Below are 17,020 nucleotides of genomic sequence, written 5' to 3' on the forward strand. Positions count from 1 at the left end.
TTTTCATTATTTACGTACTATAAGTTGAATTTTCGGCTTAAAGTCCTGGAAAAAGTAATAATCAAAGAAATTAAACTTATACCTTCCGAATAGAGGTAAATCATTTTTAAAAGCTGCTTTTACATGGTAATCAGGATGAAAAGCAAAATTTTGTCTCAAATCTTATAACTAGACTTTAAAACATAAAACGTGTCATAAAACGATAGCGGGTTTTTTTTATTTTTTTTACAGAAATATTATACATGACCCTGGACTTAACAACATTGCAGTTTTCTTCTTCCTTATAAATTAAATTAGGTACTTTCTCCATGGACTTTTAAATAACTGCATTCACTCCTAGAATGGCAAAGCATTCAGCTTAATTACTTGACTTGTTTTTATTAATTTATCGTCATACAGTACTTCCTATGGCCAATTTTGTGACTTTTTTAAAGAATCCAAAGTTAAACGCACTTAGTTCATATTTCGATAGAAAATTTATTATTTGTTTCTCAGTTTAAAAAGTAGATAAAGGTGCAAAAGTTGAAGGGAAATAAATAGATCAATCAAACCGAAATATGTCATAGGCATTTAGTTAGAATAGTGCCAATATTTCGAAGAAGGAATTTCCAGGAAAAAATCTTGAAAAGTGCAAGGTGACCTTTCAGTGTGATGGGCTTCCTTTAAGTAAATAAAGATGAGATGAATAGTTCAATCATTGATCTATAAGATTCTGGAGAGCAAAAGAAACATTACCAATTATTTCTTCAATCAATTATTTCTTGATTCTTTATACAAACCCAAACAAATTTGCAATTATAGTGGAATGTGAATGGAATCTGAACAGTGGTCATATTTCAAAGAAAGTGAACGGGCCAGTGTGGATTTTTAATTATTTACAATTGAATTTTAGGTTACACGTCTCAAATAAATGAACAAGCCAAATAATTGTATTTATCTTGCAAATAATGCCAAACTACTTTGCCAAAACTTAATTTACGTGGAAACAGGAAGGAAAGTTTTAAAACAATATTTTACAGAATGCAATGGTTAATGAAGTTAGTTTCTTTTTCGGTGCAAAATTGCTTGTTTCGATTTTAAATAAGTACTCGAAGGTGCAGAGATTGCAAAAAAAATCAATAGAATTCGGTTCTGAACATGGGCAATATTTCAAAGAAAATTAAGCGATTACTCGGGTCACTTTGGATTTTAATTAGTTAGATGTTGAATTTCGGACTTAAAGACCAAAGTGATAATCCAAGCGATTAAACATAAATATATCTTCTGAACAAAGCTTTTAATTAATTATTATTTTAAACAACTAACTGCTTTTACATACATGAAGTCATGAAGAAAAAAGCAAAATTTCATGACATTTTTTTAAGAATGAAGAAGAAATTTCCAGGAAACAATCTTGATAGGTACAAGGTTTCAGATAAATGGACAACCTATATAATTGTGTTTATCTTCCCAATAAAGCCAAAACTATTTTGCAAAATAAACTGAATTTACGTCGAAAGTAGAAAGGAAAGTTTTGAGTTTTGAAACAATTTTTGCAGAATGCAATGATAAATGAAGTTAGTTCTTTTGCGGTGCAAAATTCATTTATAAATAAATACAGGAAGGTGCAGATAGAAAAAAAAATTCTGATGAGAAAGCGAAACTTTTCTCATTTAGTTCTGTACAGTGCCAATATTTCGAAGAAGAAATTTCCAGGAAAAAATCTTGATAGGTACAAGGTTTCAGATAATCGTTCATCCCTAAATAGACAACCCCAAAAAATTTAATTTACGTTGAAACTAGAAAGGAAAGTTTTGAAACAATTTTTGCAGAATGCAATGATAAATGAAGTTAATTCCTTTTTCGGTGCAACCTTGGGTTTTTAAATAAATTCACGAATGTGCAGAGACTGCAAACGAAAAAAAAAATATAGATCCATGATTTTACCGTAAGTTTCTGGCGAGAAAGCGAAACTTTCCACGTTTAGTTCTTAACAGTGCCAATATTTCGAAGAAGAAATTTCCAGGAAAAATGATTGATAGGTACAAGATTTGAGATAAATGGACAAGCAATCTAATTGTGTTTATCTTCCAAATAAAGCCAAAACTATTTTGCAAAAAAATTTAATTTACGTTGAAACTAGAAAGGAAAGTTTTGAAACAATTTTTGCAGAATGTATTGTTAAATGAAGTTAGTTCTTTTTCGTTGCAAAATTGGGTTTTTAAATAAATACACGAAGGTGCAGAGATTGCAAAAAAAGAAAAAAAGGAGAAATTTCCAGGAAAAAATCTTGATAGGTACAAGGTTTGAGATAAATGGACAAGCCATCTAATTGGGTTTATCTTCCGAATAAAGCCAAAACTATTTTTCAAAAAAATGTAATTTACGTTGAAACTAGAAAGGAAAGTTTTGAAACAATTTTTGCAGAATTCAATGATAAATGAAGTTAGTTCTTTTTCGGTGCAAAATAGGGTTTTTAAATAAATACACGAGGGTGCAGAGATTGAAAAAAAAATTAGATCTATGATTTTGTCATAGGATTCTGGTGAGAAAGCGAACTTTCCACGTTTAATTCTGGCCAGTGCCAATATTTCGAAGAAGAAATTTCCAGGAAAAAATCTTGATAGGTACAAGGTTTCAGATAAATGGACAAGCCATATAATTGTGTTTATCTTCCAAATAAAGCCAAAAATATTTAGCAAAAAAACTTAATTTACTTTGAATCTAGAAAGGAAAGTTTTTATGAAACAATTTTTGCAGAATGCAATGATAAATTAAGTTACTTCCTTTTTCGGTGCAAAATTGGGTTTTCAGATAAATACACGAAGGTATTGATAAGATTGAAAAAAAAAATCAATAGATCCATGATTTTACCATAAAATTCTGGTGAGAAAACGAAACTTTCCACGTTTAGTTCTGAACAGTGCCAATATTTCGAAGAAGAAATTTCCAGGAAAAAATCTTGATAGGTACAAGGTACCGAAAGGTGTGGGCGTTAAGATAGATGAGTTTATCTATGGCACGTTGCCATATCCAGACAATTAATTGGAGGCTCGACCGGTCGCTTAGTCACCCTCGACCTTCTCCTCCTTCAGTCTGCGATTCCGTTCATTTTATCCACGTGATTGTAAAGAGTGGGGCTACCATGTGGTAGAATCAACCGGTTTTCAACCAAGTGGGGGGTTTTCTGCCGGTCTGAAGAAATCCCGGTCTGCCAGTTTGTGTGAGACGTCGGGCCTGGTTTAACCGATTCTTCCCACGACTCAGCACACGTCTGTCACCATGCTATACGAATCGAAACAATTGGTACTCATCTACCCTCCGCCATGCGAGCTATGCCAGGATGTCGTTCAGAAGCTTCAGCTTTTATACGACGTGAGTAGATCTGGGGGATTTTTTTTTTTTTTACTTTTTTCCGAAGTTCGAGGATCAAGTGGAAAACGAGTGTGGATATTACTCATCCGAGCTGCGTTAATCATCGACAGATTTCAATTCATACCATCCTCAAAGTGGTGATAGAAGAACATCTTTCAACCACCAGTTTTACAATATTCTCATTGCAGATATGAAAAAAAGTGCTTCAGTTTTCATTTAAATTAAATTAATTTTAATGGTTTATTGCTATATATGCAATAGTGCGACCACATTGGTTGTGCATATTCCATTGCAATCCACGACTGTCTTTTCACTTTTACCTGCTAGAAATGTTAACATTCGCCTATAATTTTGAACATAAATATATTTCTACCAAAATCTAATTTGTCCACAATTTTGGAACATTTGTCAAAAAATGATGTATAAGACTTCAGAAACAGCAAATTTTGTAAGTATTGGTGCCTCGAAGAAATTGAATCGGCTTGGATATAAGTGAAAGCCACATTGCAAATCCTATTTACCAGATAGTAAATTGACAAAAGCTCTCTTTTGACACGAATTCTTCGTTTTTTAAACAGGATTTTTGAAAATTACATTTTAACAGTAAATTATAAAATTTTGGCTAGTAGCAAAAAAATTAATAAAATAACAGACAGTAAATATTTCAATATGGCCTTAACTGAGCCAGGAATGTGAACTTGTGCCAGTAAAGGAAATGAAAGACATACTGAAACCGATAGCGGTTTGATAAAAGTGTCAAGTCAGAATTTAACTAGACTCTAAAACATAAAACGTGTCATAAAACGATAGCGGGTTTTTTTTACAGAAATATTATACATGGCCCTGGATTTAACAACGTTGCAGTTTTCTTCTCTCTTATAAATTAAATTAGGCACTTTCTCCGTGGCCTTTTAAATAACTGTATTCACCCCGAGAATGGCAAAGCATTCAGTTTAATTACTTGACTTATTTTTATTAATTTATCGTCATACAGTACTTCCTATGGCCAATTACTGAAGAAAAATTCCCAGTCTTACAACTTTCACTTTACCGATTCCTTTACGCTTTCACGTCACGATGAGAATGGAGTTATTTTTAAGTCCCTAGAGAAATGGAGAAGCTTTGGTAACTGTATATACTATAAAGTGCGTATTCGAGAAAAAACTGCTTTTTCACTGAAGATGGCGTAAATCCGAGAGGATAAACGGACAGCAAACAGTTAAATTAAAAAGTAAAAGTAGTTTTCTGCCAGTGAATGAATTTTAGTGGATAATTTTTTACTTTTCTTATTTAGGAAAAAAAAAGACTGTTCCTCACTGAAGATGACAAACAAATGGACACTAACACGATCATTGTCGATCAGTTAAAAAATTAACAGTTGGTGGTCTTGGTTGATATGCTACTTGGTGAATTTTAGTGTGCAATTCTGGAATTTTTTTATTCAAGCAGAAATGAACTGTTTTTAATCCTCACTGAAGATTGCGTAATGCACCGAGGACAGACGGACAGTAAAGTGATAATTGTCGATCAAGTGAAGAAAACTGAAGTTAATGATGATGGTTTTCCGCCAGTGGATGAATTTTAGCGGGTAATTAATTATCTTATTTATAAAAAAAAGAATTAAAAAAAAAAAAAAAAAAAACGGATTGTTCCTCACTGAAGATGTAAATTAGCGGGTAGAAAAGTGATCATTGTCGATCGGTTAGAATACGTAAAAGGTGGCGATCTTGTTTAGTCTGTTAATTGATGGATTTTAGTAGGTAATTCTCTAATTTTCTTATTCACGAAAAAAAGGAACTTTCTCACTGAAGATGACGTGAACTTGCGAATTAAAATTTGTTGTTTTGATCGATCTGCTAGTTAATGAATTTTAGCGGGGAATTCTCCAATGACCTCACGAAAAAAAACAGGTTCCTCACTGAAGATGGCGTAATTGTCGATCGGTTAAATAAAGTACAAGTTAGCGGCCTTGGTTTTGCAATTGTTGAATTTTAGTGGGTATTCTGTAATTTTCTCATTTACGCAAAAAAGGAACTTTCTCACTGAAGATGACGTGAACCTGCGAATTAAAATCTGTTGTTTTGATCGATCTGCTAGTTAATGAATTTTAGCGGGGAATTCTCCAATGACCTCACGAAAAAAAACAGGTTCCTCACTGAATATGGCGTAAATAGCTAGGTCGGATGGACAGTAAAATAATCATGTTACAAAAAGTAAAAGCGATTGGTCAGCGAATGGTTAAATTTTAGTGGGTAATTTTCTAGTCCTCTTACTCGCGAACAGAGAACCGTTTCTCACTGAGGATGGCGTAAAGTTCGTAGATACAGTTATAGCTTAGTCGTTTTCGATCTTTTCGTCTGTCAAACGCGTTCGGCGTTTCACCATTGAAAAAGTCAGATATATGCAGGCCGAGGCGAGACGTCAAAGACGCTGAAGATGGCGAGAAGTTCGTTCGCTCGTTTGACGGACCAAAGCAGCGAGAATAGGCAAACCAAAATGTTCGTGGTTGGTTCATTACCTCGCAGACCTGAAAAAAAATCTTTAAAGTTTATATCAGTTTAAATAATCTTGATTGTTTGTATCCGATATAAGATCGAAAGTATGCCTTGTCTTTCTCCAAATTTCAATACTATCGAAAATAACCATAGATATCCCAAAGAATTTGAGATAGCCAATTTTTGATCAATTTTGTTTAAACTTTGCTTTTTGACTCGCGCCATCTATTCTTCACTGCCTTGAAGTAATTACGTTATCTTTTTTTGGCTGTGTCTCAAGTTAACAGGAAAAATGAGAAGTTTTTAAAGCGCGTTTTGGATTTATTTACTATACTATTCTCATAAAATGTTAGTAGAAAAATATTTTTCTATCCTTTGGAGTATAATTGGGTCAATCTAATCTATAATAGGCAGTCAACATATTTATTTCTATTGTGATCAAAATAAATCCGTTCGTCGTTATTTGTTTTAACGGTTAATGTATTATAATTATTATATATCATATTAATCGTATCACTTTGTCTAGTTGATAAAGTACACTGTCTTATCTCAAGAAATATTTTTCAAAAATATATTAAAATCGCAGATTACTTATATAGGAAATGTTTTATAAATTTGCAAGTGCCTACTATTTAAAATTAACTTAGCAAGCTTACAACAGAAAATTTTCGTGTAATAGAAACAAATCGTTAATGCCCGACATTGAGTTGATAACCCACCTTCATAAAACATTCGTTGATACAGTTTGAAAAAATATTTACATCCACACGTCCATAGTTAAACAACGAGATATCGCTTTTCGAGATTATACCTTTTATATCTTCTTTATGTACTTGTCCTTAATTGTATCGGAATGCGGAAAGTACAGGACATGATGAAAGCTCAATCATGCTGGATAACTGGCCTTATTTTAGACTGATCGCAGCAGGATCCTTGGCTCCGTAATAATAGGTTTTTTGGCACACACCTACCCGGAAGGTCGCCAATTTTTTTTGTAAATAACGTTAATGAATCTTAAGATTTTGGATGTTATACAGAAAATTTGGCAAATGTGAAGAACTACCATTTAAGTTTTAATCACTTAGAACTACTACGATACATTTTTTTTTTAAGTATACTTTATTCTTTTTTTTCTTTTAATGAGATTTCTCAAAACTATTTTCGCCGCTTTTAATTAATTGTGTGCTTGCATTAGCTTTTTAGAAATCTTCTGTCTCGACGCTGGTCTAAATGACAACGCTAAGGACGTTGAGCAGCTTACGATTTCATTTTCTCTTTGAATTTTTCATCAAAAATTCAGAGATCATGATCAATGTAAAAATATATTAAAATTTGATCGATTTTGTACAAATACACGATATGTTTGTACTTTTACACCTAAACGATCATTGACGCCATTGATGTTACGAATAAAATTTGATATCCTGTTTGTTTTAAGGATCAGGATGGAATTGCATGGTATTTTGGTTTCTGTGTTTTTTCCATTGCATTACCGTTAAAAACTTTTGTCAATCAAGGCCCGAGATTCATAGCCGATTATCGTCACCCTCAGATGTTAAAAACGAGCTTTTTTTTGTTTGATTTGCATCCATGTTGCACCACTACAGAACTAAAAGAACACCAGCATGATGTAGAACCGTCAGTTAATTTACGATTCATCAGTAAAAACTGAGAATGAACAGAAGACAATGATTTTCCCCTCTTTGTTTAGAGGCAGCCTCGGATTCCGATATGTGACGCTTCAGCAAAGACGACAGACGATTTTGTCAAGGAGCTACTAGTTCTGGTAGTAAGATGTTCGTAGTTTAGAGTTACCCTAGTTGAATAGTATCAATTATAATAAATCATTCATGCTTCACTAACGCGCCATCAACCACAAGCTCTTTTTTTTAGATGGCCAACTTGGATAGTTATCATTTATCCGATGCCTTTTCATCCCCGATAAGTTAATTGTGAGTAAGTGTTGTACATATTTTTGAATAATTTATTTGTTTTATCCCGTGGTGATATGAACCCCATGAAGATGAATTTTTATCGAACCGTAATTTGTACTTACAAATGTCTATTTTGGACCGGGTAATTTTAACTTTTGACGATAAGTGTTACCACTTTTGACCATTTTTGGAACTTGATTGATTATTCCAAATTTAAATTTTGTACAACTTTTCCATATCGTTCATTCCTTCCGGCGAATGAGTGCAGTAAAAATTACACCATTCTGTGAAATTTAAGGTTTTTTTCGTTTAGGAATCTAAACGGTTTCAAGAAAGATACTTTTTACAATAGCTCCTCGAATTTATTCAGCAAATCAAATTCTTGTGCATGTATAGACGGTTCAAAAAAATGCCGTACTTCTAGGAATGAAAGCCAAAATTATTTAGGAAAACTGCCAAAGACATTCATTCCTCGGTCTTCTCTGCCAGCTTCATCCCTAGGCAATTTTTTTGCATGCAAAAATCATTCACTATAATGCAGGCTATTTTGATAACTTTAACCTCGAATGTGGTAAAACAGCCTTTAAAGGCAGTATATTATGCGCATAGATTACATGAAATTAAAGATAATATTAGCATAAAAATGTCAAGTATGGTGTAAACAGATTGTGTTTTAGTTCCTGCTGCAACCAGGATGTCCTAACATTGCACTTTCCATCGTGCAACCGTTCTTACGACGCATTCAGAATGTTCTGATCTCCTGTTTAATTGGACAATTGACTGAGTTCAATAGGGACTTCCTAGATCACATTATCTAATACAAGCTCGATGCAAATTGCCTTGCGCCATGTGATGAAGCGACATTCTGCGAGATGTTTTCCGTCAACGGTCGTGGATGTGATTAACACGTGTAGGGTACAATATTACTCGATGCCAACGGTCAAAACGGGAAAAACAGACCTCTTGTAATGATGTTTTCCTGTGTCAGAATTCAAAGTCTTATCTCTTAAACAAACAGTCTCGTCATTAGTACTTTGTGCTAAAAATAAGGGAAAAACATTATCCCCCTTTCCTCATTGACTAGGAAGGAAAACTCTCATAGGGAGATTGACTTTATACTTTGAACTGGTTTAAGAACATGATGTTAAATGACATAAATGATCGAGGTTGTGGTCATTTTTGGGTTTTGTTAATCCAAAGGCAGTTCTGCCAAGCCTTGGACTTTGTTTGAAGCTATCCTCAGGGTTTTTTGCCTGGGTCCGTATTGTCGTTCACTGTTGTTGAAAAAGGTCATGTTGAGTATGTTGGAACCTCAGTTGAGTTATAGATTATTGATAGTATCAACCAGCAGTTGTAATCATACTAATATAATCATCCAGGTTGTGGACATGGTTGGGGTGTATTTGTTAATCTAAAGACAGTTCTGCCAACCTTCCGACTTTATTTGAAATCATCCTCAGGATTTTTTGCTTCTGGTCCATGTAATGGTTGAGGTTGTGGTCATGGTTGGGGTGTGTTTGTTAAGGTAAAGACAGTTCTGCCCAGCTTTTGACTTTGTTTGAAATCATCCTCAGGGCTTTTTGCTTCTGGTCCGTATCGTCGTTCAATGTTATTAAAAATGATTCTGTTGGAATATCAGTTCAGTTGTAGATTATTGATAGTGTGTGTTTCTTAGTGACCAGTTGTTTCATAATTGGTTGAATTCGTGGGTAGCGCTCAAAAATTAGATTTTGTTCATTTTGTTGACACGTTTCGACCTTTATTCGGGTCATCTTCAGGGCATAAAGTGTGGTGTTATATTTGTGCCATTTTGGTTTTGTGTGAAAGTGTTGTGTTCATACACTTTGACAACACTTTCACACAAAACCAATATGACACAAGTATAGCACCACACTTTATGCCCTGAAGATGACCCGAATAAAGGTCGAAACGTCGGGAAAAAAATGAAAAAGGTTTTTTTCTAAACTATCACATTCATAACCTCACGATTTCAACAAATCATTGAGAGTATCGACCAGTAGTTGTTATTACTTTATTTGAAGTCATCCTCAGGGCTTTTTCCTTCTGGTATTGGTTTTAAAAAAGGCCATGATCAGTACGTTTGAACCTCAGTTGAATTGTAGATTATTGATAAAATCCACCAATAGTTGTAATTATTATGTGATGATGTTGTGGCAAGGTTGAGATCCAAAGACGAATCTATAACGTCAAAAAAGTCGAAAGCTTGGCAAAACCTTTAGAGTAGCAAACGATCCTTGACCACAACCTCAATTATACATGAGTATAATTATAACTGTTGGTCGATACTATCGATAATCAATAATGTATGATATTAAATGTCCATTAATTAGGAATTTTAATTTTTGTGTGAAAAAATCGAGTTTCGTTTCGCCATTGGAAGAGGAAAAAGTCAATTTGATGGTTTATTCCATTGTCTTTTATTTATCTTCAAATCTTAGGACATTTGTGGTCGACGCAAGACTTGCTCAGTCATCATTATTAAAAAATGTTCTTTCAACGTTTGTTCATATTCTCTGAATGTGGCTTTTCCTTCGCATTTTGAGTTTGGTCGTAATATATTCATTGACGTAAAGGATTTTGTTAAATTACGTATTTGCGACATTAGCGGTCCGGGGTTCGAATCGCGTAGCCCATGGTCCGCCATACCCATTGGGTAGTTGGTCGTTAAGCCCTTCAGTAAGGCTTACTAAAATATTACTTAAATTTGTTCGTTAGATTCTTTCCAGAAACATTGCCGTATTTAGTTTTCAAACGATGTACGGAAAGAATGCAATTTTTCTCTGAGTAATCGAGGCGCCTGGATGGACAGAAATAGACTCTTCGCGAGGAATGGTCTGGGATCTAGGGCCACGGGCGACCGAAGGGAGTCGACCCCGCGTTGACTCTAAAATAAGAAAACGATACGCTCTCGCCCTCATATCACTGTCAATATAGTAAAAAAAAATCAGGTCAAATCGTAAAGATTTTTGCAAAATGTTTCACCTCGGTGATGCCTTTCAAGGGCTCACGACAAGCCTGATCCGATTGAAGCAACGGATATAGACAATTTCATAATCGGATTCCAGGTGTCCTTGGCAGTAACGGATCCTTTCTGTGTGATATTTGTCACCGATAATCCTGTCGACAGTTTCTCCTCGGTCTTTTTATCTCAAAGTCACACTTTCTAAGGGTTATCGGACGACGTTCTCAACGGCCCTGCGATGACCCGGGCCGATCACACCATTCTCAGGAACCCTTATCATTTTCACTAATCCAAAATTAATTTCAAAACAGGTTTCGTTATGTAATCCCACGACGTTTAAATAACACAAAATTGCATCTAGATTTAAAAAACATTGAGGTGGCTGGCTTAATTTTCAACTTCTTCATATTAGTTTAAAAAAATTATATTTTATGTGAAACATCATTCATTATTCAGGCTTAATTAATAATTAATACTGGAATTCGAGTGTGAACGCTAATGGGTTTAGTTCGATCCTTTTCATTTGTTACATGTTCAGGAAATTGCCCTGTGTTAAAATTTCAGAGGACTTAATCAAGCTCAATAAGACAAAAAGTTTAAAAAAGTTCAATCAAAAGGTGACAGTCCAGGACCATTTTACACAGTACACAAAAAGAAAAAGCTCACATGAATTGAACGGTTTCATTTCTTTTTCTTTGTTTTTGTTTAGTTTTGCATGTTCATGTAATATAATTTGTGTAATTTTTTCTAGGCTTACCGAGAGGTCTTGGAAGCCAAGGCGGAATTTTGTACGTATCAATTTACTCAGTACGTTCTAGAGAAAGATTATTTGTTATTTTCTCTCTTGTTAGATTTCCCCCCGACATTTAAAGACACAGAGAATAGTTAATTTCCATGCTGTGCCGTATCATTTTCTTTTACTTTTTCATTTACTTTTCTCTCTTTTTGGAGTGATATCAAGTAGTCCATTTTGGTGATATTACAAGAGTTGCCAAGGTATTAACGTCTTCAGTCAATTTTTTTAAGGTCTATGCTCTGATATATGTCAACGCCCACATGAAATCAATTTTATGTTGAAATTTCGCTCGACCTCGCATGTTGCGAATGTAAAAAAGGCACACTTCTCTTGTATTTTAAAAATTTATAACTTACTTTTGTAAGATATACATAATTTTACTATACAGGTTTTGCCAGTGTATCTAAAGTACTAAATAACATTTCCAGAAATACAGTTTAAGTTTATTGAATACAAACAAAGTAATATATTCAAATATATTTCTCGAATCGTCTAAGAAAAAGGAATAACATGCGATTTTCAAATTTTTCTTGGCACAATTATGATGTATATTTTGGTTGTAAAACCGTCATTTTTTAATCGATAAGGAGGTTGATTAAAATTAAAATCAATAAATGTTAAGTGTACTTTAATTTGTAATCTATTGTAACATCAATTATTTTTCAAAATATTCGACAGACAATTAAAACAACAAGATTTTGCGATTTGCTTTCTCGTTAAAAAAATAATATTTTAAAGCTTAAGTTTTACAATATATTGATACTATCAAATATCGTACGTATCAAACTAAAAAGTTTTAGGTGGCTTTGGCCGTAAATTTAAATTTCTTTAGGTGCAGTGTGTTGAGTTTATATAAGCGCAACTCCGCACACATAGGCACATAGATACACATATGCACAGAATTGAGCTTATGACTTCTTGCACTTAACCATTTTTGGTCTATCCGTCCCGCCTCCGAAGTTCCAGGGGCTGCCGACATCTGGGTCATTTCGGCCCGTAACGCATGCAGTTTTTTACACCTTAGAACTACTCATTCTTAAATATATTACATCCAAATTTCATACCATTCGATCAAATAGGTAGTATTCGATATCATATTTTACACGTATATCACTAATCTACTTGAGAGACGATGGGGTACGCAATATTATCCAACGGCCCGCTTCCATTACACATTTTCATCATACACAAAAAATACAATATCTATTTCTGCTAGGTACCCTACAACAACCCTGTTTCCTCAGAAAATAGGAACAGTGGAGCTAAATAGTCGAGTGGCTCTCACGCTCTCTATATGGTGCCAAGGAATCGCACCCTTAAATTAGGTGGGTCACATCGAGCAACCTTTCTCCGCATGCAGAAAACATACACGGCATTTGGCCCAAAGTGTCCGTGTGTCAATCTCGCACAGCCTATTCTTAATCGGTTGAGGATGACTCTTCTTACGAGTCAGATCCTCTGAGGGCAACTTATCGTGCTCACGATTTGTCATAGCTTCTCTGCCGATCCGGCCCTTTGACGCTGCCACCTTCTTTTAGTAAAGTTTGTTGCATTCTTAGCGGCTTAGCGGTGGTTAAGAACGAATGGTTAGGGATGGATTTTCGTTAAGTCTGGAGGTTGGGACATCCCGGTACTAGCCGCTCATCCGTCTTTTCATTATCCCCCAGACCCGTGTCCAGGTACCCAAACAACCACCGTTTTGCCAAGACGTTGCAGTTCGTGGTATCTTTCCAACAAAAGCACTACGAGAGGGAGTAACCGCACCGAGGGAGTCGGTGCAAACTAGGTAGACTAGACTCGGACACCCTCGCTGTACACGGCACACACCACACCTTCCTCAGTCTTAGACCAGTAAAGACCTAAGTGTACCTGGACCTAAGCTCCAAGAACTTAGCTCGGTAAAGATACGGCGGAGCAGACGAAATAGCTAACACGGCGAAATCTTCCTGGTCGGCCGAGAAAACCCAGGGCGGATCTGCCGGTTGTTCAAGTGTCATCCCTACCCTCCCTAAGGCTTCGCGGAAGTTTCTAGAGGTGCGTCCGGGTCTTAAGTCGCTCGTTTATTCTACTATACTTTCATCTACGGATCGTTTCCGAAAGCGGATGACGATTTGGCATGGAACTCCCATACAGGCTGGGAGGACTCCCAGCTCTCAGCACAGGCTGGCCAAATGAAGTTATTGCTTAATAAGCTTAGCGAAGAACACTGAGCGTTTGTTTTCACTACCAGTTTCAAGTCAGACTTTATTTTTAGTGCACTAAACTAGTGTAGTGTAATAAAGTTTACAAAGACGAAAGTTTCAGTTCATTTTTTCCTTTGTAAATGAATGAGCGTAAACGTAAACGAGAATGAAACAATCACAAATCCTTGATGTTATTACGTTATACGATTACGTATTTTAATTGAGAGATCTTCGACGGGATTTTATATCTGCCCGTGAATATTGTTCTGCGTCAGCGCACCGTTCTTCCAAATCGGTTTGCCCTTCGACTAGCACCAAGCAAATAGACAAGGAAGGCGGTGCGTCACTGACAACGTCATCGTGCTTCCCATTACGACACTGACGGGTTTTTTCCGACCGGGGGTCAAAAATCGTGCCTGGATTTGCAATTTTTATAGCTCAGGATCAGATAAACTTCCTTGCACTTTGCAGTTGTTACAATAAAATCCTCTGAACCCTGAAACCTCTGATTAATTCACATATTAATTGCAATCAATTTTTTGTTTGGTGTCTTTTATGAATATATTCGTCTGTCAGTTCCATTTTATTAGGTCTTAAAATAAAAACGAAACACTTTCTCCCAAAGAATGGCGTGTTGTTCTTTACATATGCCAGGCAGTTGCATGTGACGTCCTTGTATTTTCAGTTCCCTGACAGGGCTTCTCGTTCCTCATTGCGGGTTCTTTAAAAAAAATCGAATTTATCCCAAGGACAGAAATAAATTGCCAAAGCACGGAAATCGAACTTTAGTACCATTTTTGAATAGAAAGTTATTTTCATTAAAAAAACCTCTTTGAAAAAAATAATCCATATATTTTCTGCATAAAAAGCCTCCTTCAAATCGATTAATCTCTCTGTGGAGGATTGTTTATGAATCCGTTTCACTTGTAATATCAAAGTTCAGAGATAATAATTAGGTTTTTTTATTTGTACAATTGTTTGTGAGTGATGTAACACAACAGCAAAAAAATTATTATGTGGGATTTTTCCAGTGGATCCCTACCTCATTTAGCCTCCTTTAATAGATTAAATTAATCTATTGGAAATGTAACTGTACTTAGGGTACGACCAGGTTGGTAATCACGGATTTGGACCAAACTTTTTTTGGTGATTCTAGACTCGAAAATATCGGACATATACGCCACATTTTGTGAATAGGCCCTGGTTTCGCCCAAAGTTTTTGGAAAGTTGAAATTACCGTTTTTTTAGTATTTTTATTTCGCCTTTCTACTCAAATCAGCTATGTGAAGATATAAATTTACGTCATTTTTTTTATATGTAGATTGCAATAAAAATATAGTTAGAGCTATCAGAGTTGATCAATAACCAAAAAAATTCTAAAAAACCAAATAATTTTTGAGTAATCTAGGTCATATGTTTTGTTTTCGTGAAACTAGTATGAAATTTCGTTTTAGCACCACTAGAGTCCCCTAAATACAAATTTTTCTTTGAATTTCAATTTATCGATTTTCAGACCTTTAAAATTTTTCCGATTTTTGAGCAGTCATTATCGGAATAACTGATTGAAATGGCTATAATTAAAAAAACCGCTAAAAGGATTTTAACGTCGTACAGACCATTTTAAAGAATGGGTAGCTTTTTACCATTGACCATTTGAAGAAAATAACCATAAACTATTTCTATAAGAAGAAAATACACTAATTAGCAAAATTATTTGTCAAAAATTAACCTCGTTTTTTTATTTATTTTTTAATAGAAATAATAGTCCGATTTTATGTCGAAAATAATTAATGTTATTAAATTAATTAATAATAAAATGCCCATGACAATTTCTTTAAAATGAATTGTCAGTTGACAGTCAGGCAGAATCTGCTCATCGAAATTATTAATAAAAAATTAATTTACACCGATTTTCCTCAAAATCGGTATCTGAGGATTTTACACAAATATTTTTATTTTATGTAAATCCAAGTTTTGACCATTTTCTGACCTATTGCTTACAGAATGTTTATTAAAATATGCCAAAAAAGTTTTTTTTTGTTGATTTATCTTTTTAAATCATACCAAACCTTGAATATTCTGCTTAGAAATTTTTTGTTTTTATGTTAATCAACAATGAAATCAATACACGAAAAATAATACTTTTTTGAATGGCTATTTATGCTCATTTAATTGGGACTAAAATTAGATTTTGACAAAAGCTTCATTAAGTCGTTTATTTACCCACAATTTTCCAGTTAAATCAAATAAAAGACCTCAGCATTCCTTTTGTCAATTAATGATCTAATCCTGGTATTAAAAGTGCCAGCTCTCGGGCCATCTAACCTACTGCCCGAGGGTCAAAGTCTATCTGTACTTTCCCGTCCCAAGAACCAGCATAATTTCATGCTACTAAGGAAAAATGCAGCTAATAATTAATTTTCCAGACTGTAGATAGGGTATCGGTCTATTTGAGATAATAATTCACCAAGGCTTAAGTATACCACATGCACTCTTCTCCAAATCAAGTTGATTCTAGAGTCTGCTAGTAATTCTTGACTTTGGAAAATTTGAAGAGGTCCCCATGATATAAAATCCATAGATGAGCCTACAATGCCCTATTCTTAGTCATGCCGATTTTTGTTTGTTTGTTTACGGGTTGTTCGAACAGGAAAGGGCGATTAGTTCGGTTTTTCCAGATCTTTTTGTTTTTGCATATGAGAGTAGTCATCCCAAGGAACAAGGCCAAGTTAATTTGGCTGCTCGTCGTCAAGATCATTACCAGAAATGACACAATGTCTAGGTTTCAAGTTGAATAGGACAAGTTTCGATTAAAGTTTTCATATGTCAATCCCACACTTTTTACTGGATTGAATTGTCAAGTTATCGTTTTTTTTTTTTAAATTGTTACTATGAAATCAACACTTGTGCTGAGGTCGATGCTGAATTGAAAATTCTCCGCTTAACCCAGCGTTTATTTCATAATCTGAACCCGAAACATCCGAATCGCCGAGATAAGGTTCGGCCGCTTTTCGTCCCTGTTGCCATGTGGAATACGATGACACAAACCGTGTGTTATCGGCCCGATAATAATTTTTCCCCTTGAAAGAAGGAACAGATAAGGAGGAGCCTTGCCCCCGACAAGCCTCCAGAGAGCTAATTCAAAAAGGCCGGTCGAATTTTTTCACGTCCATGGCTATTTTCGTCCTGATACTAGCATATCGCACCTGGCGCCTTAGATGAGGTCGGAATCGTCCTCGTAGACATAAAGATCAAGTCGTTTAACATTGGCAACA

General features: G+C 34.9%; 1 protein-coding gene across 2 annotated transcripts in view; it reads left to right on the plus strand.

Annotated features, from left to right (window-relative positions):
* The window catches only part of LOC106673871 (calcium-binding mitochondrial carrier protein SCaMC-1-B), a 43,116-nt gene that overhangs the window by 18,787 nt on the left and 7,309 nt on the right, over positions 1–17,020 (plus strand). Inside the window, exon 5 of one of the 2 annotated variants that reach the window (XM_024227298.1) lies at positions 7,561–7,635. The exons of the other annotated variant lie outside the window; for it this stretch is intronic. Coding sequence (XP_024083066.1) covers positions 7,561–7,635 — 75 coding nt within the window. The remainder of the gene's footprint in view (positions 1–7,560; positions 7,636–17,020) is intronic. 2 annotated transcript variants of the gene reach the window in all.

Source organism: Cimex lectularius, unplaced genomic scaffold (genome assembly GCF_000648675.2).
Source record: "Cimex lectularius strain Harlan isolate CLEC.00 unplaced genomic scaffold, Clec_2.1 scaffold42, whole genome shotgun sequence".
NCBI classification, from domain to species: domain Eukaryota; kingdom Metazoa; phylum Arthropoda; class Insecta; order Hemiptera; family Cimicidae; genus Cimex; species Cimex lectularius.